Source organism: Aulostomus chinensis, chromosome 21 (assembly GCF_037954235.1).
Source record: "Aulostomus chinensis isolate RoL2024-O1b breed Wild chromosome 21, RoL_Achi_v1.0, whole genome shotgun sequence".
Taxonomy (NCBI): Eukaryota; Metazoa; Chordata; class Actinopteri; order Syngnathiformes; family Aulostomidae; genus Aulostomus; species Aulostomus chinensis.
The window spans coordinates 5,685,678-5,713,377 of NC_141340.1; the positions used below are offsets into that span (position 1 = coordinate 5,685,678).

Sequence of the window (27,700 nt, forward strand, 5' to 3'; positions counted from 1 at the left end):
ATTACTGTCCTTGTTCATGGACTATTTCTTTAGCAATCAAAGTGTTTCTTCACCTAAACACTGAAATGTACCTTGCAATGACTGTTAGAGGCCTGAGCACCAAAACACGTCTTAGTCTTTGTCTTCTTCCTCTTCTTCTTCTTCCTCTCCCGCCTGTGGCCGCCGACCCAAGAGGTCATTTTCGTTGAGCGTGTTCACATCTTTGGCGACTCATTGAAAAGTGTCTTGAGCTCACAAAGGCTCTCACATGCTGTCTCGCTAACACCAGAATTAGGAAACGTTAGCTATACCATTTTAGCTTGAAGCTAACGGGAACCCACAGCAAAACCGTCAACACAAAGGCAGGATCTGCTGTTGCCTTCCGCCCACGATCTGATGAGATCAGGTTTAAACACTCATGGGAGGTACAGTGGATGTCATATTGACAGAAATGTCGCTCACCTGTTTGGTGAACATGGCAGGCATCAGAGGAGACGTCCAGTCAGCTCATCTGAACGAACTGGGAGGCTCCAACTGCAGTTACACCTTGTGGCATTGATGCTAACTGCCTAGTGGAATGGCTTTGACGGGGGGGGGGGGGGGGACGCCCCGCCCCGCCCCGCCCCGCCCCGCCCCTGGTAACGCTGCTGTGTTACTGAGAGAATGTTACAAAACTAGAATCAGGTATCTTTTTTTTGAAAGTGGTGATATGATATATTTGTTTGCTGTGTCAAAAATGAACTTGGTCTCACTGAACGTTGGACTTTATGGGACAGCTGGAAGTCACTCAGAGGACTGTGGAGCAAAAACACCTGTTGTTGTTGTTGTTGTTGTTTTCTTTGTTGTTCAGGCAGCAACATTATGTGAAAGAAAACAAAATGTCCCATTTTCTGGCAAAGAAACGTTGTTTGCCTCGTCCCACTTTTAGTACTTTTGAGTAATCCTGCTAAAATCCAAGAAGAAAGGAAGGAAGGACTACAATCTCGTTGTACTGGAAACTTTTTGCTTGTTTTGATGTATTACTTTTTTTTCTTTTTTTTTTTACTTTCAGATAATTTAGTGAAAACATTCAGCAAGAAGGTGTAGGGGGAAAAGTATCATATATTGCACAAATATAACAGAAAGTTTGGGCTTTGTCTGTACGAAGGGCCTCTTCAACGTAATAAATCACAACCTGACAGCATCAGAGACCAGAATACACGGGAGCAAACAGTAGCCACCTCTTAAGTCCTTGATTTACCGAGCACACAGGGCCAGAAGCCCCATCTACTCGAATATCTAATGTCTCCATGACCGACACTTTAATCTCTGTTGGGACCTCCAGCGTGCAACTTTCCTAAATAAATCTGAGCTGCAGCAGAAAGATCAGAGCCTGAGCTACAGGCCCTCGATCATCCATGCACTGCACGTTAATAACAGAGGGGCCGGTGCATAAAAGAACAGCAGAAAATACATTCCTTCTTTTTTTTGTTGTTGTTATTAAATATCATTAGAATATCAACAGTAACTTTTTTTTTTTTTTTAATTTCTTAGCCAACAGAGTGTCATGGAGACATCTGCAGGACCGTCATCTCATCCCATCTGCCGGCGTGTCAACATAATCTAGCTGTATCCGTTGGCCTCCATTACTTTCACACTGATGTGAACAAGCAACCACTGGCGCCTCACAATCACAATTTACTGCTTCAAATAAAACTGTCAAGGGTGCATAATAACTCTGACTGCTTTCGCACCCTTGGATGTCATGTGATTTCACTGAGCAGACCGTTTAGTCGGCTATGATTTAAATCATGTACAAACTAAACTGTGCCAACAAAGTAAATCATGCTCAGTGTTTTCTAAGTGGTCACATTTTCCTATTTGAGGATTAACACAGACTTCTGGACACTGAATGTCTGAATGTGGGAGTGCTGGGTAGAGTATTTCATATATTTATTTTCAGGCTACAACTGGAGGTAAATATATTGTCCAAAAAAATGGCAGTTATGCAAATTAAGGTTATAGAAGATCAAAATTACACTACTTTACTAATTATACAGGATAAATTGGATTCATTTGGATTGACTGCAGAAGGTAGAAAGTGATTAGGTATTAGTTGAGGTAACTTAAAAATTTCATTTGTATATTACTATTTGTCTGTTAAAATAGTACCAAAAAAATTAAAGGAAGTCCACAAAGAATCATTTGGGCGGTTAGAAAATCACTCCAGAAGATCAGTAGAATAATTCGGGAAGAGGAGAATTGAATAACTGTTGAAAAAAAAATCACATTTATTTCATCAGCAGTTATTTTGCAGGCTTGTAATAAACACCGCGTGGTGCACGGATGCACCCTAGTGGACAAAAAGCCGATTTCAGGGTAGAAATTCCAGTTGCAGTGCGCCGCCGCTCCAGCAGAGGGAGATCGGACTTTTGTTACCGTTGTTCTCCCGAGGAAGAATCGGCCTCTCAAGCTCAGGAAAATGGCCGACGTTGAGATGGATATCACGTCCAGAAGAATGAATAATTGCAACGAGCACGTGTAAGTCATTTCGTTTTACAGTAGATAATCACAATTAATGGACCCTAAGCCTTCTCAATTTACGACCAAAAACAAATAACAGCCTCATGTGTTGGAATCGTGGCGGCTTGTAAATCGGCAGCTTCACGTTGTTGCCGGGCTAATGTTGACGGAGCTAATGTTCTTTAGCTCACCTAGCATTAAGTTTCGCCTAGCACATAGCGCCAAGAACATGAGTGTCTCTGCTTCATAGTTGCGCATGTTCTTTCTTAAAGCGGTTGTATAGCCCGTATTGTGTCAAACGCAATGAGTTCAACCTTACCAACAACCCATATATTTTAGGTAGAATGGGTAAAGGATGTAGCTCGCTAACGCTTACGTACATCTGCTAAGATGGGGTTAGCATGTGCGAGCTAAAGAGCGAAAACCATCTTGGCGGACGTGCTCAAGGAAGCAGCGAAGTTTCAACTCGGCCACAGGGATGCGTGTCTCTCCAGACAGACGCTAAACATCGTCTAGTTGTTGCGGCATATATGAAGGTTACTGCTAAAGTCAGACGTCCTCCGATTTCTGGCTAAATACTGCACACTTAGGTTACGTAAGCGCTCACCTTAATTTAAGCATTGAGCTAACGTGTTGTGATGCAGATTTCTAATTTTTAACGTGTCATCTAAATCTAAGGGGATTAAATACAGTGCAACAACTCGTGAATTTCCTTCAAAATATCCGGAAATGCTAAATGGGCATCGATTGTAGGTTATTTGATAAATCTCATAGGAGGGGAAATCTAAACTTTATCAGTTAAACAAACGTGTCAGATGCTCCCAAATAGCAGAGGTGAAATGGAAAAGTAGAGGCATCGCGTGTGTTTGGGTTGCCAATGGTTACTGGTGCAGGAGGAGCGTCAGAAAGCTCCAGAGGAACTTGTAGTTATTGTCTTTAATTCAAATGTTCATTTGAATTCTTGCTAATTATGTACAATTGTCATTTTGATTTAAATGGAAAGTTATGAATTTTCATTAGAATTTAAGAGGATGTCTTCTAATGGAATATGACCAATTTACACTCTGAGGATCAGAGATTGATAATCTGTACTAAAGTCATGTTTTGTGTTAATATCTTGGTTGATAAATGTAGTAATAACATAATTTGGTATGCATCCCAATTCAGCTAATAGATTATTAATCACATGGCAATCAAACCAGTCCACTCCTCTTAAGAATGAAAGATTCTAATACCTCTGTGTTTAACTGCTCAGGATGATTTCCACGTAGTAACAGGTAGATGTGGGACCATGCATGGAGATGCATCGATTTAATGATCAGCAGTCCAGTTGATTAAATGCATCATCAAACCATGGGTGTATATTACCATCTTTAAAAGACAATTAATTTTGAAATTCCCACGGCAAGTCTCTTGAACTTTTTCCAGCAAAGCCCTTCTCCTCAAGAAATTAAACTGTCCTGTGATATTGAGTTGCTGTTTATTCAGTTGATTTGACAGGCTGTGTTAAACAGGCAATAACAGGGCAAGCAGGGTATGTAAAAAAGTGACTGGGAGTGGAACCAAGTAATGTGTGGGCTTTTTTTGGTGCGCGCGTTAATCATTAGACAACTTCTCAATCCTAACTAGCCATTTTGTGGTTGTTTTTAACAGCAAGCAGGACCTGGAAAGCCACGAGCGAAGCGGAAATGAAGACAGCGGAGACGTGTCTGAGGAAGAAGAGGAAGAAGAGGTAGGGGTGGACAACAGCAAGGCCTAAATACCTTCAGTGGTATGATGTCACGGCTTCATCTAAACTTTGAATCTCAAATTTGATCCGGTATATTATGTATTGTTTGAAATCATAGTAGCAGAAGTGTTCTGGTTCTGATAACATCAAAGCTTACATGCCAACCTGTCTGCATGTTACCAGGCTGTCCAGTGACCATGAGGGGACTATGGTGTGTGTCTTACTATAATCTAGAGTATTGAAAAGCTGAGGCTGCTTTATAGCAACAATGGCGTGAAAGTCTTGTAATTGGACACATGTCAGCTCTCATGAAATAACATAGTGTTCTATGGAAATGAACTGAAAATCTTGCAGGCTTTCTTTGGCTGGTCAGGTAGGATACTGTCGTTGAAATGGGTGTATCTCGACTGTTTATGTTGTATAAACTTATATTTTTTAAAAACAAAACATATTAATCCAAATTTTCTCAACATATCCAAAGGGATTCGTTGACTCCCAAGTTAGCTTTGAAGCTGATGGATTTTCTCATTGCAGGAGGAACCAGAAACTAATGGTGATAAGACAGGCGAGGGGTCTAAACATCACAGCAGTGGCAGTAAACACAAGAGGAAAAAACACAAGCATCGCAGTAAGCACAAAAAACACAAGCATGCCTCTGATGAGGACAAGGACCGCAAACGCAAGCATCGCCACAAACACCGGAAACACAAACGCAAAGAGGCCCCTTCCCCCTCTGGTGCTGCCATCTTTGGCTCAACAGGCCACAGAAAAGTCGAGTCCTCTCCCTCGTCTGGAAATCCCAGTGTGGATGACAGGGCCTTGCTGGAGGATTTGGAGAAACAGAGGGCCATGATCAAAGCTGAGCTTGACAGCCAGTTGATGGAGGGCAAGGTTCAGTCGGGCATGGGCTTGATCCTTCAGGGTTATAACTCTGGATCGGAAGAGGATGGAGATGCAAGGGTCAGAAATGGAGAACAGCGTCAAAGGGGCAGCTCAGGTAAACCTATATCTCCGAGGGGAGGGGGAAGTGGTAAATCTAGAAGGGACTCAACAGAGGGCAGTAAAAGCAGTTCTAAGCGCCACAGTCGGAGCAAGTCTGCAGAGAGGCCTGCTAAAGAATCTAAGCAGGACAAGGTGACCAAAAGCATCAAGGACACTGGAGTTAAAGACAGAGGCCGCGGAAGAAGCCGGTCCAAAGATAGGAAACATTCAGACAGCACTGACAGGTCCAAGGAGAAAACCAGGAAGTCCAACTCCCCCTCCAGCTGGAGAGGAGAGCAGAAAGGTAGCCGCACTGATAAACGTTCCCCTCCACAGAGGGACGACAGACCAACCCAGGAACGAGTGAGCCGAAGGTCCAGGTCACCTGGACGTGAACGGCCAAGTCGCTCTGACGCCGACCGCGACAAACGGCCAGCCAAGTCTCCATCCAAGGATGCTTCATCTGGGAAAGAGAACCGTTCTCCACATAGGCGAGCACCTCACACCCCCACAAGGAGACGCAGTGCTTCCCCCCGCCACAGGGATACCCATCACCCCTCGGCTAGCGCCTCAGAGAGGACATCAAAGCAGAGCCATTCTCCCTCCAGAACAAGACCCTCTCCTAGAAGAGCCCGCAGCCGCTCGCCAGACGTCAGGAGGAGGGACGCTGACAGGCAGGAGTCCCCGTTGAGGTGAGCTGCTATACACCGAATGTGGCAGAACAATAAAATACAGTAACTTATCTTCTGTGTCATTGTCATGACGATAGTCTATTAATGATGTGGATAGAAAACTTGAACACTCATTGGCTTTGAGAAGAGTCATCAAAATCAATAACAGCCCTGAAAGCTATCACACGTCCCTCAAGGTTCATCTGCATTGGAGGAGCTTTAAGTTTATTTTAAGGGGCAAATATAGAAAACAGCTGCAGAATCAGTTCACACTTAAAGAGCGGCCCCTTCATGGGCATCAGTAGGTCATCATCAAGATATTGATGTATTGAGTCCAATCCATTGATGTGTGCAGGAAGCGCCTTCGACCAGACTCTGGGCTTGGCAGAGATAGATCTCGAGAAACCAGTCCCAGAGCAGCATCTCGACGCAGGATGAGTCGCTCACCTCTAAGACGGAGGTCTCCATCACCACGACGGCGCTCACGCTCTTCTCCCCGCAGGCGGAGCAGGTCTCCTCTGAGACACCGGTAACAGCAGCTCACTTTTCACTCAACTTACATTTGTGTGTGCTTTTGGCAGACAATATTTCTAGCAGGGCAATGCAGTTTATGTAAGCAAAGGGAAAGTATATTTAGTCTGGCATTAATCATCTTGTTTGGGGTTTGACTTCAGTTCTGTCTTTGTTTGTTCTCTCTGGAACGTGCATTTCTTTATCCCGGTGCTACTGCAGCAAGCCTCTTGTCAGGTGGATTTTTTTTTTTTTTTTACATCAGGTAATAAACTATCCTTGCTTGACATCAATTCCCTGCAGGTCTGGGGAGAGAGACAGGTATGGAAGACTCAGACAATACCGACGCTCAACATCCCGTGATCGGGAGAGGAGACGGCGGCGCAGCAGAGATGAAGACAAGTTCAAGGGCAGCCTTTCAGAGGGCATGAAGGTCGATCAGGAATCATCAGAAGAGGAAGTGTGAGTAAAAAGATCGGTGCTCTCGGATTTCTTCACAGGATGTATGAGGGAATTTTCATGGGAAGTAAAATATCTACGACTTTTTAAGTGCCTTTAGAGTACTGTCGTGAGTAAAGATGATGGCGAGGAAATCGGCTCTGCAGGTGAAGGTGATCAGATTGACCTAAAGATGTAGTTGTATAAGTGCTTGGTACTTATAGAGGGCTTTTCTGGGCACTCAAGGGCACTTAACAAGGGGAGCCACAACAACATACATCTCTTAGTGATTTTGAAGGATGATGAGGAGCTCATGGATGACAGTTGCTGCTGAAAAGGAAAGGAATGGCTTCCTTAATATGTTAGAGGTTTAAAAGGGCTGTTTTTCTGATATGTTGATCAGATGAGAGGTGTGATCGCAGATGATGCTGAGGTTGCAGATATGAGGGGAGGTGAGGTCTGGGGTGCTGTCGATGGTGAAGAAGTCGTGGGAATTTAGGACCAATGATGGTTTCTCATTTGCCACAATTTAGTTTCAGGTGTTTGGATCTAGGAGGGGCTGAGAATTAATCCTTGGGGAACACCTCTGCAGAGGGGAGCAATGGAGCATTGTCAGTTTTTGATTCTACACAACTGAAAGCAATTAATTTACTATCTTTCTGCAAACTAATAGAAATTTTTAGATCATCTTCTATGATATTTTTACAGGCTGGAAGACTTTGATGGTGAAGAGATAGATGAAGAGGCCCTCATCGAGCAGCGTCGACAGCAGCGTCTGGCTATTGTACAGGTCTGTTTGTAGCTGTTTTCGTCCAGAACTGCCATTCTCGTCGGCGTCGTATCAACTCAGTGTTGATCAAGAAGCCGTACTTGACACAGCTCATGCTTTGTTCGCGTTGTTCAGAAATATAAGGTCGTGAATGAAGATACCAACATCGTGTCGGAGCCCAACAGCCCTCAGAGCAGCACCCGCAGCCGTTCACCCTCACCAGATGACATCCTGGAGAGAGTCGCTGCAGATGTTAAGGAGTATGAACGCGAGAACCTCAACACCTTCGAGGCCAACATCAAAGCCAAGCACAACCTCATTGCCCAGGAAAAAGACGGTAATGTCCTGCCCAGATCTGTATTTAACTGTTGGCATACAAGGCCAACTGAATGAACCACACCACTAAACCCAAAGAACTTGTCAGACAGGCTACTTCCTAATCAACAATATAATACAAGACAGATGCAAAATCAACCCGTAACGGTTTAGTTTACTTACCAATGGAATGTTCTCTTCTTCAAATAATCCTCCCAGGTACATAATCACTCAGAACAAATGAAACTCTGCAACCTTAACTTCACCCAAAGGAGTCGTTCCGGGCGCGTAATTGTCCTTTTATAATGAGAGCCACAACGCGACGTAATCCTGCTCCAGCTGTGGAGTTCATCCTTCAAATCACTCTTCAGGGTCATCGGTTAACTGTGATGTATTCCATGACATCATCTCAAGTCAAATCATGGCACTAGAGTGGAATTAGGTACCTCGTTCTAACTCCGGTTCTGTGACTGTGTTCTGCAAAAGCTTATAAAGGGATGGATCAAATTTAAATGTGCTTATTTTGGTTAGTTGGTTGACGCAATTTGATTCTTATTCTATTTTATGATTAACTATACTTATATCGTTATCTTCAAAGCATGTACATTTTATGCTACCGAGTACTTGAACTTGAAACCAACAGCCTCTGCTTCATTCTGTGTTTTGGCATGTTTGTCTGCTCTCAACAGAGAGCAGGAAAAACCACTGCATGTTTCTAGATGATTCGAAGTAATATTGCACTCCAGTGCCACTATGCTAAAGGCTGGTGATCCACAAAACACTGATGTATGAAATATGTTGTAAACACAAGTTCATTCCCATCAAAGTAAGGAAAAGCAATCAAATATGAAGACAAATACAAACACATCGGTTATTTACTCAGACATGTTCAACGCTGAACGAGGTCAAGAGACGTCAATGATAACAAGAAGGTTCATTTGAAGTTTCTGAGCCCTAAAGTCAAACGTGTCTGTCTGCAGGCGCCGTTCGGACTCTGAGATGCGACTTCTTAGTTTTCTGTTTGATTTTCATGGGAAGTAAAATGTCTTGGATTTTTCAAATTTGCTGGTGAGGGTGATTAGACTGACCTCCACACAAAACTTGGAAGACTCGATTTGTGTCAGGAATGCAAAGCCATATGATGCAGGGATTTTGATGTCTTTCTTTCTGTCATGTGTTCATTCAGTTGCTGGCTTGTTATCCAAAGCCTGAGTGTCTCTGCCACCTGCAGCATGTTTTGATCTCTGCAGAGTATGTGAATCAAACACAAGTACCAGATATTCTGTTTTACAACACGCTTGATAACAAGGAACTCACCTGCTGCTGTATTTATTGTTGCCCTTCGTTTCAGGACCCAACCCAAAGAAGCCCTCCGCCCCCGACATGTTTACAGAGTCCGATGATATGTTTGCTGCCGACTTTGATGTAAGTAGTTAAGCCCCGATTTGGAACATTTCATCAGGGAGCATCTGAACAATCTCTTTTGCCTTCTGGCATACAGTTTCTTCTGAAGTATGAGTGGAGGATAAAACTATTTATGCCGCTTGTATTATTTCTGCAGAGTGCCCGGATGAGAGCAGCAGGTGTAGGGAAGGACTTCAAGGAGAACCCCAACCTCAGAGACAACTGGACTGATGCTGAGGGTTACTACCGTAAGTCCTCCCTCACACATCCATACGCCTCGTTGGTAGTTACAGATCTCTCCTTTTAAGCCTCCATCCCGCCAGCTAAAAAAACCCAGTAACATCAGTCTTTTTTTTTTCTGCAGTGGCAAAGGGTTTCATGGCTTTCACTCCCAGGTCATATGACTTTAGTACAAGTGGCTTTGCAGTAGCTCTGATCAGCGTCGATGGGAACTCAAACCCGGCTGATCGCGTCCGCCAGTAACTCCCACAACTTTTTGGTCATCTTGGCCTCAAATTCAAGCCATCTGCCTTCAGAGAGCAGCACCCTCTTACTCCATTCAGTCAGTACGTGACTGTTCACGCTGCCTTTACTACAGTTACCCCAGGTTGTTCACAAGCTCAAGAAACAACTCTCCAGTGTTACTTTGACAGCAGCTTTCAGTTCTTTCCTGTGTGGCGGCAGCAGCCAGAGAGGAAACTCCTTGACTACTCACAATGGGAACAGGATCAATCGGCTTTTCACGGCAGGTTTATCTGGGTTTATAAGTGCGTACGTAGGAAATGGTGATAGATTTGTCTGAGTGCACTTCCTTGGCTGGTGCAAGGACCACGAATCTAATCTAAATCATTCTATCGGTATCAGTGGAAACACCCACTCGTGCTGTGGAATAATGAAAGTATCAATCCAGTTTACTGTAGCCAGCGTGTCTTACCAGAGTTGTGTCAGTATAGTGGCTGCAGTGGAGTAAACACACACTCATGTGTCTTCAGTTTTTTGTGTTTTGACATGTACTTTGTGACTGTTCAGGGGTGAACATCGGAGAGACTCTGGATAAGCGCTACGATGTGTATGGCTACACTGGCCAGGGTGTGTTCAGCAATGTGATCCGAGCCAGGGACACTGCCAGGGCCGGCCAGGAGGTGGCAGTCAAGATTATCCGAAACAATGAGCTCATGTGAGTCGTGCCACTTCCATAGACCATGAATACAGCTTGTCTGCTGGGTACAGCAGCATACTGAAAACCTTTCTGGTGAGCAGGCAGAAGACCGGGTTGAAGGAGCTGGAATTCCTCAAGAAACTGAACGACGCCGACCCCGACGACAAGTTTCACTGCCTTCGCCTCTTCAGACACTTTTACCACAAGCAGCATCTCTGTCTGGTGTTTGAGCCACTCAGGTACTGAGGAAGCACACCCCCGTCCTCATTCCTCTCATCACTTCTCTGACATGCTCTCTTGGTAATAATCTGTTGTACTCTGATTGGCAGTATGAATCTGAGAGAGGTGCTCAAGAAATACGGGAAGGACGTCGGGCTCCACATCAAAGCCGTGCGCTCCTACAGTCAGCAGCTCTTCTTGGCCCTGAAGCTGCTCAAACGGTGCAACATCCTCCACGCTGACATCAAGCCGGACAACATCCTGGTACAAGCCAGAAACACACGTCGTAGGACCGCGAGACAGGCGTCTTGTGCGTGCTGATTTCTTTATTCTGTTTGTTCTTGAAAGGTGAACGAGTCGAAGACCATTTTGAAGCTGTGTGACTTCGGTTCTGCTTCCCACGTGGCGGACAACGACATCACACCGTATCTGGTCAGCAGGTTCTACAGAGCTCCAGAGATCAGTAAGCTGCAAGTTGGTTCGATCTCTAATGTCACCGTTGATCACTATCCAATGGGACCTGACTCTCGTCTTCTGCCTCAGTCATAGGAAAGCCCTACGACTACGGGATCGATATGTGGTCTGTCGGCTGCACTCTGTACGAGCTCTACACTGGTAAAATCCTCTTCCCTGGATCTTCCAACAATCACATGATCAAACTGGCGATGGACCTGAAGGGCAAGATGCCTAACAAGGTAGAATTGCATCATGGACTTCTTCAGTTGTTGTTTGCCTCTCCTCCACGAAGTGGGAATTGTTTCTGTTCCACGCAGAGTTCAGGAATCTTGGAGTGATGCAACCTTGTGGTTTTCTCTCCTCAGATGATCCGTAAAGGCTTGTTCAAAGACCAGCACTTCGATCAGAATTTGAACTTCCTGTACATTGAAGTAGACAAAGTAACAGAGAGGGTAAGGTCTTCTCTCACACTTCCTCCACACACTTTTATTAACCCTGAGGAGAACTGTGCTCATTTCCATACCAATCATCATTTGTGCCTGCTCTGGGAATGATTTCGATCACGTGGTGTGCTTCTTTAGTGGGCCATGAAATACTTAAAAAGAAACAGAGCCGTATATATGTCGGGCATCGTGTGGTGAAACCATGGAACATTTAGAAATTCATCCTCCGACCGCACCATCCATGCTGTTAGGTTACTCAGTTACGCCAATGGAAGCTTGTGGTAAATTCTGTTAAAGGTGCTGAAGATGAAAAAGACACCTGAACAATGGTAGCGTCACTGTTTACCAAAGAATACAAATGTCAAGGTTCCTGAGGCAGCCTTAGCTTTGATATCCTCCCAAAAACCAGCAATGGACGAGTTCTGGAAGCAACCAAAGCTTGAGAACCCCCACCGCGTCACTGATGGTCCTCTTTTCCCTGCCCAACCATTAGGAGAAGGTGACGGTGATGAGCACCATCAACCCCACCAAAGACCTGCTGGCGGACATGATCGGAGGCCAGCGACTGCCCGAGGACCAGAGGAAGAAGGTGATGCAGCTGAAGGACCTGCTGGACGGCACCCTCATGCTGGACCCGGCCAAGCGCATCAGCATCAACCAGGCTCTGCAGCACCCCTTTATCCAGGAGAAGATCTAAGAGCCGGACCCGGCAGAGAACCAACCACTAGAGCAGCTCGGACAGGAACTCTACAGTGAGGCAGCCAACCCACAGACTCCCAATCAGAATGTCAGGAATTTTTTGTTCCTCCTCAACATTTTCTGTATGGATTAATAATTGTTTTATTGTAAATAGGTCATCAAATTGGTAGCCATTCTTGAAAACATTGATTTTTTTTTGATTTTTTTTTTTTTTTTTGCTATTATCGTTGTAAACTTCCACTCTTACCCGGCAATGCAGATGTCTTTTTTTCCTTCCTTCCTTTTTTTTCTGTTTTAATTTAACTGGCGATGGAGAGATGTTAAAAAGAATATAATTCCTGTAAATACTGTATGTCTATTGCATTAAAAATCTCAAGCAGCAGACAGTTGAGTGTTGTCAAGGTTGCAGAAATACATTTTTCTTTCTTTTTTCTTTTTTTCTTTTTTTTTTAAACAACATTGCTCATTGTGGGGCGATGCATGCTTTTGAATGTGCACCCTCCGTGCTCGAGATTTCTGTGGTGCAGGCCTGTGTAAATGCTCTGTGTGTGCATCAGTGTCCCACATCTGACTCTGACTACACCCCCCCCCCCCCAGCCCCTGCCCCTGCCCCTGCATCCCCGCCCCTAACAAAGTTTCTAGCTGAAGGAATAGAAGTATAGTATGTACTCCTTGATCAAGAACTTCTCAAAGCAAGTAGCCATTGTCTTCTGTTGCTCCATGTTTTGTACCCTCATCTCCCTCCAGCGGTCCTGGCTCTTAAGGCTCTCAGACTCAAGTGCCTCCTGTATGAGCCTCGTGTGTTGTAACACCAAAACAGTAGTGGCCCCTCTGAAGCCACACCTGTGACCCCCCCCACCTCCACCCCCCTCCTCTTGTTGTATATAGTCCATAGTTAATGTCATTTCATGGATGATTTTGTTATTTCCATTAAGTGGTTAAAAAAAAAAACAATCTTGTGATTTCAATAAAGAATAGTTGTGGAAACGCTGCTGAAAGAGCACCTTCGGTATAAGACAACTTTTTAGTAATAAAACGTTTCCTATTGTATACCAAACCTGCTTTCCTCATTTTATACCCACGTCACAGCAAATGGAAAAGTTATGGATTTTTTTTTTTTCAGAAAAATAAAGTCCGAAAATTTTGGCTAAGTCACAGTTATTGATTTATGATTATTGATGATGATTATTGAAGTACCTGAAGCTTAGAGCCGACGCGATCCAGTTATCGAGCTTGGATAAATTGTAGTTAAATTTGAACTTGACTAAACCATGTAACTATTCCTGAACTTAGATGAATATACGCTGGTAATGTTTGACAAGGATTACTCGATGTGTGTGTGTGTGTGTGTGTGTGAGAGACTGGATAGTCATGGGAGGGTTATGGAAGTATGGAAAAGCCAAGAACATGCATTGATGATAAAGGATAGCTACACAAAGCTCCGCAGTTCAAAAATAGTTCATTGGCAGAGGGGGGAAAAAAATGAGTCCACAAGAAATAATTCTGTCCCTTCTTTGTAAAATAAATTTAAGGAACAAGTTTTGATTTTTGCCAATATCTAACATGCTGGTATTTAACTATCGGTATACCATTAACTACTTTACTTACTATTAGTTATTTTATGTTTGAAAACTACATGTTAATGTGAATTTGAGGAAAAGTTTCAGCTGTTGTGTTGATGTTGTCAAGGTGAAACCTGGACGCGGCATCTAACTTGGCCTGAATCAGATCCCGCTGTCCCGCTAAGTGGAGTGTGAAGACGGTGAGGACGATTGAGAAAAATGCTCTGATTCTTTGACTCGGAGCATCAAAAGTAAAAGCGCTCGCTCTTGTATGCAGTCGGAACGATTTGCAGCTCTCGTGAAGCCTCTCTGCAGGAACTGCACTCTTCATTTCCGTCGCATGATTGCACTTGGTGCTGAGCTCCTAAAAAGCATAATGGGAGACTGGCTTGGAATGGATTCCTGTTTTTCACATCCTGGAAAGTTGAGAAATGATGCAAGCTCTCTCTCTCTGCTTGCACGAAGCGCTGAAAGGGATTTCTGATATGAGCTGTCAGCTTTAAAGGTCTGTAAATACATTTGGGCCATCAGTAAAGGTGTTTCAGTGTGAATAGTAACACACCGACTGGCTTTGATCTCCTGACACACTGGGACGAGTCTGCTTTTACTGGGAATATGTAACCAAACATGTCATTTATAACTGGGCTGGAATATTTGAGAGCGAGTTCCCATTTCTTACATCATAACTGTAATATGTTATGATGATCAGAAGAGGGCATCAGATGCTTCGCCATGCTGACGCCCACTGATCTTTAAATTTCAGCAATTGACTTGACAGCTCAAACAAAAATTTTAAGGTAAAACCACTTCTTAAAAAAAAATTATACTGGCTTTAATTTGTCACATTGAATAACATGCTTGCTTTCTAGTGTTAATTTTGGCAGCTATCATATCATATCCCTGCTTGTCTTCATATTTTGTCAGCCTGAACCTGTTTTATTTTACAAATTGTCTGCTCATTTTAGTCATGTCAGTCATACAACACCTGATTATTTTAGTTAGGTTTTAGCTGATTACATTTCACTGTGGCGAGCCTTCATGTGTCTCCAGGTAATTTGGTGCATTTAGTGTCTGCTAAAATCCATATCAGTTTATCCAAGTTTAATCATGTGATTGTTAATTTTATTCAACAAACTCTCCAAAAGTGTTAGACTCATTTTAGTTCATTCATGTAATTTATTTTCTTATTTTGCTGAGACAGTGCACAATTAAAAAAATGATTGCAGCAGAGCTAGCTAGCAGCTAATTAGCATCTGTTGCCCCAAGGCAGGGAAAACAAAAAGACCACGGAGGAACAAATATATGACACAAAACAAGACAATATTGGTAGTTTGAGTAAACGAAATCTCCATAACTTCTCGTCTCATTTTTGTTCATTTAATTTAGTTTATTGTGTATTTTTAAAAGCAAAACCTCCTGTTAAAAGTAACTGCTCCAGCTTTAGCTAACAGCATATTAGCATCTGTTGTCTCAGAGCAAGTAAACAAAAACAATCTCAGAGGAAAAATATACTCTGTAAAACAAGACAGTAAATATCAGTTTTAGTCACTGAAATCTAACAAAAAATGTCTAAGACCATTTTTAGTTAGATTTTTATAGATGACGTTAACAATATTTACTTAAAGGAATAATCTGTTAGATTTCAACAAGTGTGTGTGCACAATTGCAGTTTACAAAGAAATATAATTGAAAAGAGTAAAGCTTTCGTACACAGTTCAATCAAAACCACCACATAAGGAAGAGAGGAGACTTTATAATTTCCATTTTTATTAAAACCATACAAACATTTGTAGTCAGTTATAAAAGAGCAAATTGGCTCTTTTGGCGGAGGGGCAGTGCTGGGCACTCGGCGCTCCTCTCTGAGCCAGATCTGTCTGGCCTCTACCCAGGGCCTGGGAATCCCTGCTTTCAAAGTCAAATCTTTATTGGCCCCAGGATACTCCCCGTTTCCTCTGCTAAACCTACCGAAAGAGTAATGTATGTACACATTATATATAAAAGCACAATAAATGTGGAAAAAAAACAAAAATTAAAGAAAAGTAGAACGCATTCCGCAAATCTAGACTTTTCTCATAGTCAGACTTTTCTTATATAAATGTTCTGTCATTTTATCTTTTTCAGGTCTTTACATGTTTGTTTGTTTGTTTGTTTTCCTCTACAATTCACAATGGAAGATTGGCAGTGATCTTTCTCTTTACTGACAGGCTGATACGTATAAGGCACATACCTCAATTTAACTTCCCTCTTTCAAAGGAAATTATTTCAACTTCTTTGAAAAAAAACAACAACAACAAAAAAAAACATCAATGCACAGCTACAAAAATGACAAAAGTACCAAAGAACAATCAAACAATTTGTACCTCATTGCTTTGACACTGAATAAAAGGTAAACTACTTAATATTCTGTGTGCAGTTACATCAAACTGCAAGGCAATACTAACACTGTTGACAAAGTCACTGCAATACTTGATGGCAGTACACATTCTGAATTTAAGAGCTTTGGAGAAAACAATACAGATGATTTCCTTTTTTTTTTTTTTTAAACCCAACAAACAGAAAAACAAAAAAAACCATCACTTTACAGCATTTTTCATCACGAGAGGAAAATCCATGTGCTGTGGACCACTGTTGGTCTTTAAGACAAATTTTAAAAAAGTACTAATGTAAGCCTACATTAAGCACCAAATGGACCTTTTCATCATCGAGGATAAAATGTCCATTTTCACAACAGCGTGCAATCAAAAACCAAATGATCACAAACAGAATATTGAAACACTGTTATATACACTTGAGTACCTTACCAGACTAAGTAAATCAAGCCATTTAGATATCAAGTAGACGACTATCTACAGCGCCTTGTGTGTTGTGTTATCCTTTTTTTTTCTCCTTATTTTTGGACTCGATACCGTACTGTCTTAACAAAAACATCACTTGGTAAAACTTGGTAGAAGCACTGAAACATTTACAGTCACAAATATAAACAAAATAACAACAAATTTGTATATATCACTTATTAAAACTTATGAAGTTATCATTGGGGTGTGGAACTAGAAACCCGGCTGGATTTCTAGGATCAGAATGCTCAATACTTGGCACATGGGCTAGTCTATGTACTTATAAAGACAGTGTTCGTGTTTCCTTTTGAATACATGCATTTTTTATACCAACAGTGTGTACAGCAAAAACAGTAACAATACACAGAATACTGTTTAAAGAAGTGAGTAATGTTTTTCTCACTATCACATTGTAATACAAAGAGAAGGGCTTTCAAAAATAGCCTTCATTCCAGAAAAGGAATATTTCATCTATACATAATTTTCAACACATCCCATTCCTGCGTGGGATGTCTTATTTCTTTATTTTTTTACAAAATAAATGGGTTCTCGTAATTGCCACTTTTGCCTTAATCTTCACATACACCATAGTTAGTCTCTTCCTTTTTTCCATGTGGGAGGAGAAAGCAGAAAGAGAGAGAGCAGCTACTGCATGATAGCCAGGAACTTGCTTTCCTCAGCAAGTGTGGTGAGGAGTGAGCTCATGTCTCCGATGGCCATGTTGTTCACGCCGGGGGCCACACTGTGGAAGGTTGCAGATGCACGAGGGGTGGTCAGTCGTGATGAGGTCCTGGACAGACCCTGGAAGATGGAGGGACTTAACACACCTGAGACCAGGCTACCCTGGTCATAGCCATCCTCCATAATGGCACCAAAGTCCAGACTTACACCAACGTCTAATACAGCAGGACCGGTGCCATCCACTGTGCTGGTCACGTGGTCTGAACCAGGAGAGAGGAGGGAAGCTGTATCCCCACCACCACCATCTTGTCCAACAGCCATGGAGTTAAGCAGGAACTGGTCTTCAACCGCAGAGAATGAGGAGGTTTTGGGATCTGTCGGCTCAAAGGAAAGGTGATCGCCAAAGCCGTGGTCTAAGTAACCATGGTCTGGGGCTTCCAGCTTCAGCCCAGATACCTGATGCGCAAGGGAACAATGGTTTCCACTCCTCCGCAGCTGCTGCTGCTGACTGACACTAGCATCATTGGCGCCTGCAGGATTGAGATGGGTCCTGACCAAGCTCCTGTATGTGTTGATCGGTGGTCGAGGGACATGGATCTGCTGATTGTGATGAGGACCCTGGGAGAGGCTGGGGAGATTGTCTGTGGAGGCCCGATTAAGTAGTAGGTTGTTCCCAACCTGGCATGAGGTGCTGCTGTTGTGGTTCTGCTGGAAGTGGCTCTGTTTGTGAGGTCCACTTGAGGCATGTTGTTTGAAGCTCTGTGGAAGAGGTCCATCAAGGATCTTGGAGAAGTGAGGCCTGTCAAAGGTGTTTGTAGAGTTGTGACCAGTTCCTCTCATCTCCATGCAGGAGTTGGGTGATGTCTCCAGCTTCACCACAGGGTTGACACTGCAAGAACTCTGTGACTGGTTCACCTGGGCACAACTGTTTTGGAAGTCAAGCGGTGCCTGTTGTTGAACCATCATGTTTCCAAACCTGCCAAAAGGTTCCGATGTGGTTCCTTGTTTTGCACCAGACCACCTTCCACAGTGTGTTTGGTTGTGGTTTTGTTCCCTCTGAGGAGACCTCTCAGCACTTCCAGAGCTCACTTCATTCCACTGGATGGGAAGCATACTGGGGCTCTTCCTCTCGACCATCTGCTGCTGCGGGAGGCTGTGGGACCCGAGGAAGACCAGGTTCTGCCCTGAAATCTGCTCATTCCCTTCAACCCTTTGGTTAGAAACTATTTGGTCCTCAATGTGCATGTAGGAGTCACCATCTGCCTGAACCTGGGAGTGAAGATACTGTACCAGGTCATCTGGTAATATGTCTTCATCCCCAAGCAACAGACCAACCCCTCCATCATCCTCCATGGCCAGTGCTTCTAAGGCGGCATGTTCTGCGATGCTGGGAGTGTAGGGCGAGTGCTGCAGGCCTCTCTGCAGGTTACCCTCGGAGCGAGTGTAGTTCTGTAAGCTAAAGTTGCGCATTTCAGGAATAGAATGCTGAGCCAGAGGTGGAAGGGGGTGGAGGTTGCTAAGGCTGTTGAAGCGTTGCACTGGAGGCAGACTGCAAATATCAGATGTCTGCGTTCGGACTGGGTCACTGGCCCTCCGGTTCCCACTCAATGGTCCTTCGCCGGGATACAAGACTCTTCTCCTGTAACCTGTGTGTCCCATATAGTTGTTGGCGTACCCGTTGGTGCCATCACTGCAGCGGTGCGGCCTGACTAGAGGTGGCAATGGTTGGTTGCAGCCACCGTCATCCATCATAGCCATGCGAGTTTTCAGGCTCATGCGTTCCATGTTGGGTAGAGGTGTGGGTGGTGGGCCACCAGTCGCTGCTGCATACTTTGCTTTCAGGTGGTAGTGCTGTGCTGGGGTTAAATTGAGCATCCCCCGAGACCCGCCTCCTTCACCAATGCCTACTCCTCCTACACCTCCATAGACCCCACCTGAGGGTACCACTCCACCCCATCCTCCTGCCCCACCTCCATACTGGCTTGCCTCACTGGACCGGCGGGAGGCATCAGTGGAGATGGGGTCATAAGAGTCAGTGGAACTAAGATTGTGGAGTCGGCGGTGATGGACAGCTGCCGTCATACCCTCATTCTGAGAAGCTTGGCTGGAGCGTCGGCTGGAGAAGCAGGGGGAGATGCCTGAGGAGCGCCGGCTGCTGCTCAGGTATGCTGAGCTTGTGGCACTACCACTGCTGTCACGCCGGTCTCGGAGCAAACTGAGCACCGTTAGCTCTGTGCTGCTCAGCTCAGCGTGAGGTGGCTGAGGAACAGGCACCCCCGACTGCCTGCCCAGACAGGATCCTGGGGAGACACACAGGGGAAAATGCAATGAAGAAAGTTTAGGCACCAACAGCAAGAGCAAGATAATGTCGTGAGAGAAAGACTGGAGGAGTATAAGAGGAAATTAGCGCAGCGAGATTGTTCAGACAGATGTTGTCAAAGACAACTGGAAGCACTTGGCCATGAAACATAGTTACATGGTGTTCTCTCTGATATGATACACAGCTTGATACGGTTTTCCAGCGGAACAGTACATTTTAAGCATTTGTTTTGCCTGAATGCTTCAACCAAATTTGGCAAGATGGAATTCAAGATCATTCATTTCTCCAATGATTTTTGTGCATATTGATGGTGAACCTTCGGTGTACAGGTGTTTTTATCTTAGTGTAAAATGTCAAAAAAAAAAAATACTGCAACAGGCTTTTATGAAGTCAAACTTTTTTTAATATCCACTTGAACTCCAGACAAAATGAGATTAAAAAGTTGAAAAAGAGAACCTTACCCTTCCCAAGGATGTTGGGCAGTGTGGAAATTTTGGGGGGCGGTGTTGGGGACAGGGGCCCCAGCCTGGGCAGCTCTCCATTCACCTGCTTCAGCCTCTCCATCTTGATGTGCTCCATCCAGCGCAGGGGGCGACCGACACTTCGCCTCGCCTGCATGGTCAGCATGGCTGCAGTTGCTGTGGAGACCGTGGAGTCCATAATGGGGGCTGGCTCACCCTCACACTCCTCCTCTGCCTCCTCTTCATTTTCCTCTTTCTCCTCATCCTCCTCCAGCCCCTCCCCTGGTGAGCGTCCGGCGCTCACAGTAAGCTGGACTCCACTGCTGGGATAGGCGCTGACGGGGGACTGGTCACTGCTGCATGTAGACTGACCGCCAGGGCTTGGCTGAGACGTCTGGCAGACCAGGAAAGTGAGACAAGCCAGACAGAAGATTTGGAGAGGATAGAAGAGAACGAAAACAAATAAGAAAGGAGATGATTATCAAGTTTATTGACAGTAAAACAAAGGCTGGTGTACAGTGTCGTTTGAAATGATGACAGTGAAATGCGACATTTCCTGTTACATCAGGCAATGGCAAATATTCATAAAATGTAACCATTATAAGAGATGGATTTATTCATCTTTTCAACAGGTTTAGCATCCAAACCAGTGAACCGACTGCCAATTTTACTCTTTTAGAAAAATGAGTTGGTTGATAGACTTGAGCATGTTTTTTTTGGAATGGGGGCAGGGAAATAGGATAAAGGCCTCCTGTGAGATCAGCTATTGCCTAATTAGGTTGTTTACTCAATTGTGGGTGTTAAGTTGTACTGGTGAATCGTGGAATCGTTTTTGTTGGCATCAAGTGTCAGCAATGTTTAAAGCAGTGTTTACTATTATGAGAATTTGGCTGCACAGAAAAGCCCTGGGCAATATCACGTGTAGTTTTAGTGCCTTTCCCGTTCTGCCCCAAAGGCATGGGTATTGCTCAGAGGAATTTATCGCCTTTGGTCAATATAATTGCCAGTCTTCCAAGTGTTGCACATTGAAATGAGAAGAATAATCTTTTTATGAATGTGATGTAGGAAATCTACAATGAGAACAAATCTGGCGTGTCTGGGGTGAAAAGCAGTTCTGATGAGATGAGAAAATGGTGAACAAGAAAGCAAAATGAGCACATTTGAATTTGGATGCAATGTGAAGGAATACCTATCTCACCTGATTACCCACTGTCCTTAGAAAGAGAAGGAGGGAAATGCCGAAGCATTGGGTAGAAGAAAACATTTACTCATTAGAAAAGTTCAAAGTTAAGCAGGCATGCCCCTAGTTTAGTGTTAACTCACATTCACACCTATTCCAACAGTCATATTAAGGAAAGGAAGTGGACGTAAAGATATCAGAAAGATAGATATACAGCCTGAAATTGAGTCTTACCATGGGTTTCTCCGTCTTGATGGACTTGACCTGCAGACAGTCATCCTGTTTTGAGGTAGCGTGGTTGTACTCCCTTTGGTCTGTATACCCACCCAGGGGCAGTTGCCCTGGAGACCGGCCCTGACTGTTGCCCCCAGGCTCCCGGGGTTGGGGAGGGGGGCGTGGGTAATCTCCACGCTGTTTCTTGGTGACATGCGCCTCAGGCCCATGCACAGTCTTTACGTGCTTGCGTAAAGAGCTGGGGTCTGTGTATCGTTTGGTGCAGCCTGGGATTTTGCAAACGTACGGTTTCTAAAAAGAGACGAATGAGAGGTGAGAAATACAGCAACGAATTCAACTCAAAGAAACTTAACTGAAGACATCTTTGTCAGTACCTCATTTGAGTGTGTGCGATTCTGATGTTTTGCTCGGTCTGAGGCGTTAGAAAAGGCCTTGTTGCAGCCTTCATGTTCACACACATAAGGCTTCTCTCCTGTGTGGGAACGCAAGTGGGTCTTCAGATTTTCCAGGCGGGAGTAGGCCTTGGTACAACCCTCAAACTGTAGGATGAGAGAGAAGAGGGAGACAACATTGCTCACACATCCTAAAGCTTATTAGCAGAACCTTAGCTCAACTTTCCATCTGCGGAACTATAAAGTCAATTTCTTACTGTGCACTTGTGAGGTTTTTCCCCAGTATGCCTGCGCATGTGGACCACCAGCATGTACTGTGCCTTGAAGGGCTTCTGCTCTCTGGAACATTCCTCCCACCGACATACAAACTCCTTCTTCTCCCCATGGATGTGGTCGTTGTTGATGTGCTTAAGAAAGACGAGAGTTTAGCCAGGTTGTTACGACATTCTGGCATAAGAATTAAAAACAGAATGTAGTAAATTCAATGTTAATTGACTTTATACCGATTCGTTTTAGTGCTGGTGTGAAGTTTTTGCTCTGCAACATACTGGAAGGGACAAATGCAACTTAAGTTATGTTTCGATTTAGCCATCGAGCGAATTTGAAGCAAAGTTCGGAAATGTTGCAAAAATGAAAACGCAAATTAGCCGGGTTCCTATCAGCTGGTTTGGCGCGAATAAACTAGACTGATGTCATTGATTGGCAGAAGATGGCAGCATAGGCAATGCTACGGATGACTTCAACTATCGGAGAAAAAGGTTACCTATAGCCGTCTGTCAGCGGAACACAGAGAGGTCTTAAGGAATTACTTTAATTTGTGCAAGCTGAAATTGTTCTTTTGTGCCAGCTTCTATTGGGCATGACGCACGCTGTCAAGACAAAGCTTGGGAACATCCAGAAAAACACTGACCGTGCCATCAGATGAGACAAGCAAGCTAAAGATTGCAAAGTTTGTTCAAAAAAAGTCTCTGTCTTCTCTTTTGAGCATTACATCTTTTCCAAACAGGCAAAAAAACAAACAAACAACCTTTTAAAAAATGTTTAGATTCAAATTCAATTCTTCCAATTTCACAACAAAATGTGTCGGTGCTAACACTTTGGATTTCTTTATTTTCCTTCTCTTTCATCATTTAATTTTTTTCTATCTCTTGTCTATCCTTCATTACCAAGTGTTTCTTTCTCCCCCTCACTCTGTTGAAATCTGCAGAAAGAAAGGAATAAAAGCAGACTTTGAGAGTCTCAGTGTCTGTTCTTGCAGGATTTTCAAATAAAGCCCTGTCACTTTGCACCACATTGGGCCCTTGCCCCTTTGTGACAAGTGCTGACAGTAGTGCTGCCATGGAAACTTCCAATCTGAGGCTTAGGTAGAAGGGGAGGTGAGAAGATAGGGTGAGATTCAAAAGTTCAGTCAAGGCATCTTTCTTGCAAGGGCTTTACAACTCCAGCCAAGCACTTTATCTGTGAGCACCACCTTTCTCTTGCTCCATCCCCTGTCTTTCCTCCTTTTTTCCTGCATCTTTCTTCTTCTTTTCCCACTAACTGTCTTGTGAAAGGGGGTGTTAACACAGGAATGAAGGGGGTGAGGAAAGGAGGAAAAAAAACCCATGCAGACATAGACCCTCTGGGGATGAAGTCAACATCTGGCTCTCTTTCAGAGACAACAGCGTGAGGTGGCCTCTGAAGTGCCTGCTCCAAGAGCAATTTCAACCCACGGAGACAGACACAATATTCAGACCCAAAAGAAACCCATATTATTACATTCCTCAGCAGTCAATAAAAATTATACCTTGGGGGTAGATGGAGAGGATGGTTGGCTAAAGCATCGGAGAGAGACGATAAAAACAGTCTTGACAAAGAAAACTCTTAATTCTTCGAACCCTGTAAAATGAGCAAAAACATACAAGTATCCAGGGTCCCCTCCAGGCGTGACACTACCCCGACAAAGGCATCTTTGTGCCTTCCACTCATCGCCCCCCTTGGCCAGATTAGGACTCAATGCACAACCATGACCTCTACAAACCTAACTATCCTATTTTTAGTTTTTATTGAAGACATTTGACCCTTAGTCTTCTCTAACTGCAGAAACACTGAACAGAAATCGACAGCAGGGTGCGACAGTAAAAGCAAAAGAGTAAAATTGACAATAATATATCCGCAAAGGACCTCCATTATTCTCACTTGACACTTTTTTAATTTTAAAGTGACAAAACAAGACTAATTCCATAGAAAATGATTGGGGACTGGATGACCAGGGACGTTAGCGAAGTTTCCCCCCCAAGATTGATCTCCTCCCCACCTCAGTTGGAGCCTCGAAGAGCCTGACTCATTTTCTCTTTTCTTTCCTCTATGTGAGGGAATCCCTGTGGCAAGTGATCGGTCTGTAGTGAAAAGCGCTCAATATCTCCTGGCTGAGAGCGATGGAAGAACGCCACGGTGTTGGATCATGCCGGTGGTTGGCACAACAGACGCACGCACACACACCAAACGCGCGCACACACACACACACACACACACACAGATACACAGATGGATACTCGTGCTGTATTTGTACAAATGAAGGAGGTCGTTGACGGGCTGTGATGCATGAGCTCCTGAGCTGACAGAGAGGGGGACAGACAGCGCGGGAGAGGAGCCGGTGAGAAACCTAATGGCATGATCTAATGGCAATTCTTATTGAATCAATAATCTCCATGCTGAGCAGACAGGCCCCGTTGGCCAGCTAAATCGACAAACAGGCGCTGATAGCGGCCGTGCGGCAGGTTATTCATCTTCCCTCTGCCAGCTTATCGGCCAACAACTGTAAAAACGCCACCAAGATGGATTTAGGAAAGAGTTGCATGACAGGGAGCACGAGGGACACGGACACAGGGGACACTGCAGTGTGACGTATGTGACAGACACAAGTCCCGCTGCTTAGGGTGAACGGCAAAAACTATAAACATAAATAGCAGTAAAAAAATTTAACACTTGGGTTGGCATCTATATCTAATAAAAATAAAAGCTTGATTTATGTTATTTTCTATCCTCCTATGTCGATATTCCACGCATCTCCACACACATTGCTGTAATACACCAAATCCTATCATTTTTTCCTGCTATTTCCCTGCATTTGCCCACTTCAGTATCCATCGCCATGTCTCCTTATCAAACCCTCTATGGGACATAACCCTCATGCATTAGAATGCAAGCGTGCATGAAAAGAGGGCCTGTTTACAAGGCAATTTCACTAAGCCTTGGGACCCGCAACACCGTTTAGCTTTATCAAACGCCGCCTAATAAATCATATGCTCTTTTGTGATGTCAGTTGCTGAAGTGCTTTGTGTAAAGAGAGAGGAGGGGGAAAAAAGAGCACGAAAAAGGCAAAAGAAGCGAGGGAGGAAGTAAAGGAAGAAAGATTGAGGGAAAAAGGGAGAGTAAAGTAAGTGAGCGAGCAGGGGGCAGGGAGATAGAATTGGCATGTGTAATTCAGCACAGTCTTTTCATCTTAGAGTAAGATACTCCAAACAGATAAGGGGCCTAATCCTTCTCCTGATCAAAAAAAATCTGCATTTTACCAATTAAAGGCCTGTGCCCGCAGCCAGAGAGGGGGGCTGCCTTCAGACTGCGCCTGAGTTTATCTCCCTTAAACACCAGGGAAGCAAACAGCAGCGGCCGCCTCGACAGGGCTGCACGCAGCTCCCCGTCTAAGAACAAGAGCCTCACAGCGCCACCTATGCAGGTGACCTGGAACCGAGTAGCGGAGGGTAAAACGGTCCTGATGAGCTGTGAGAACACACACATACAGACCACCAACCCAATCCTACACCACCCACCTATCAAGTAAAACTGCCAAGACAGGAAGTTTGCTCGGCAATGATACATCAACTATACACACAAGTTTATTCACGTTGTCAAGATAAAGACTGATTCAAATTCACACAATTTAAAACTCTAGAATAGGGCCGGAGGGCCAAATTTGGCCTGTCACACAGTTCAATTTGGGCTGCTCGATGTAATGAATAAAAAAACAAAAATTATAATAATAATAATAATAATCTAAAAATTATGTAAATCACTAGGTTGTTTTCTTTTTGTGAGGTAAGTTTGTTCTTCAGATTGGTAGGATCCCGAATTAATATTTTTAAACAGGCAGCACAGTGAGAGTGAAGTCAGAAAAATGAAAAGTGGAGCTTAGAGCAGGGTAAAAGGTAAGGGCAGGGGTAAAAGCTCGGGCACCCCTGCACCAACCCCACCCTCATCCCCCATATTAAACAACTCCACCAACATCCTTTTCCTAAATACACAACGCAATGATCGATTTTCCCTTCATACAAGGGCAGTAAAAAGGATGCCCTTGTAGATTTTCAGGTATAAATCAATGAGAAATAACAAAAGATGTCTGAGCGAGAACATATAAGGGAATTATGGGAATATGGCGTTTCTAAGATGACAAACCCAAGTGTTGAAGGGGGAAAAAAAAGAGCCCACTTCAAGAGAGACATTAAAGAAGCCACCAGGCCTTATCTTTAAAAGTACTCCCTCTGAGGGAAAAAAGACGGGAGGGAGAGAAAATGAAAGAAAAAAATGAGAGAGGGAGAGGTTCACGCCTCAAAAAAAAAAAAAAAAGACTGTGAAGCTAAGAGCGAGAGAGAGAGAGAGAGAGAGAGAGAGAGAGAGAGTTGAAATGTAATAAGTGAAATAAATACAGCAAACTAAAATTGACACCCGCCTCGCTTTTGCTGACTGGATAGGCCAGATAAGTGAGTTAAATTGCATAGATCTGATGTTTATCTTATCGTCGGCACCGAGAGCGTTTATGATAAAGGAACGCAGTGGCGTGTCATGGTGAGAGCATGTTTGAGAGTGTAAAAATATGCATCAAGCGCTTTTGAACAAGGTGGAGAGCGATGAGGGTGGTGTGAAGGCTTAATTCTAAAATTAGGCCAACCACAAAGGGATGTTTGAATGAGTGCAGCTTTAATACTTCAAATATTATTTATTTCAAGTTGTCAAGTTGACTTTGAATATGAATCCCTGCAGGTTTTGCTCTATGAATGAACGAACTTAAAATAGTTAAAATCAACGTGACTGCTTTTTTTTTTTTTTTTGTAATGTTTTTTCCCCAAAGCTATTTCAGAAGACAAGTACGGGGGAAGGGACGCTCCATTGTTTGGTTATATGGAAATCCCCCCACCCTGCAAGTGTGTGAGGGGAGCCACTGTGGTCCAAATACTGTACTTATCCTATTACTGAGGGGGGTGGGGGTGCATAAGAGATAAGAGCATTTTCTCGTCCGCTCTGCTGAATTAGAGGGCAGGGATTCTGTAGGCGAAGACTTTTATTGGCATCTCTCTGCATATCTGCATGTGTATAGAAAATGAGAAATATAATGCACTATCAGAAAGTCAAATGCAAGTGGAAAAAAAAAAGGAAGCAAAAAAAAAAAAGAAAAAAAAAAGAAACAATTCCATGATGGAAAATGGAAAACTAATAAGGATTGGTGTCTGTCTACGCAGCAATCTGATAATAAGTGCAGCCTGGCGAGGTCTGTGTATGTATGTGGAGGAATGAGAGGACATTGCTTTTGTTCGGATGGCCACCTGGTGTGACTACAGTAGGGGGAGGATGTAAGCAAGATTTTCCTCTATTACAAAGCACCCCCCCCCTCTCCTCTTCTACCACCTTCCAGTCGACTGAAACACGGGGCAAGAAGTTGTCAAGATCCTCAACCTTTGAGCTGAGCCCTTCAAACACGGGAGGCAGCCCATTCCGCGCTGAGGATA

General features: G+C 43.9%; 2 protein-coding genes across 2 annotated transcripts in view; one reads left to right on the forward strand and one right to left on the reverse strand.

The window, feature by feature from the left end:
- The first annotated feature begins 2,387 nt into the window (after positions 1-2,387).
- Positions 2,388-13,365, forward strand: prpf4bb (pre-mRNA processing factor 4Bb). Its single transcript, XM_086191892.1, has 16 exons — positions 2,388-2,499; positions 4,135-4,213; positions 4,745-5,883; positions 6,218-6,391; positions 6,676-6,834; positions 7,519-7,600; positions 7,715-7,916; positions 9,246-9,319; positions 9,456-9,546; positions 10,328-10,475; positions 10,559-10,696; positions 10,787-10,940; positions 11,025-11,139; positions 11,220-11,371; positions 11,498-11,584; positions 12,069-13,365. The coding sequence occupies exons 1-16, from the start codon at positions 2,441-2,443 to the stop codon at positions 12,270-12,272; spliced, it is 3,057 nt and encodes a 1,018-aa protein (XP_086048018.1). The 5' UTR covers positions 2,388-2,440; the 3' UTR covers positions 12,273-13,365.
- Positions 13,366-15,222: 1,857 nt separating this feature from the next.
- gli3 (GLI family zinc finger 3) overlaps positions 15,223-27,700 on the reverse strand; it is a 103,486-nt gene continuing 91,008 nt past the window's right edge. Inside the window, exons 11-15 of the mRNA XM_086191285.1 lie at positions 22,196-22,345; positions 21,921-22,085; positions 21,547-21,837; positions 20,133-20,526; positions 15,223-19,651 (exon numbers count right to left, since the gene is read on the reverse strand). Of these exons, the coding sequence (XP_086047411.1) occupies positions 17,316-19,651; positions 20,133-20,526; positions 21,547-21,837; positions 21,921-22,085; positions 22,196-22,345 (3,336 nt within the window). The 3' untranslated portion in view covers positions 15,223-17,315. The remainder of the gene's footprint in view (positions 19,652-20,132; positions 20,527-21,546; positions 21,838-21,920; positions 22,086-22,195; positions 22,346-27,700) is intronic.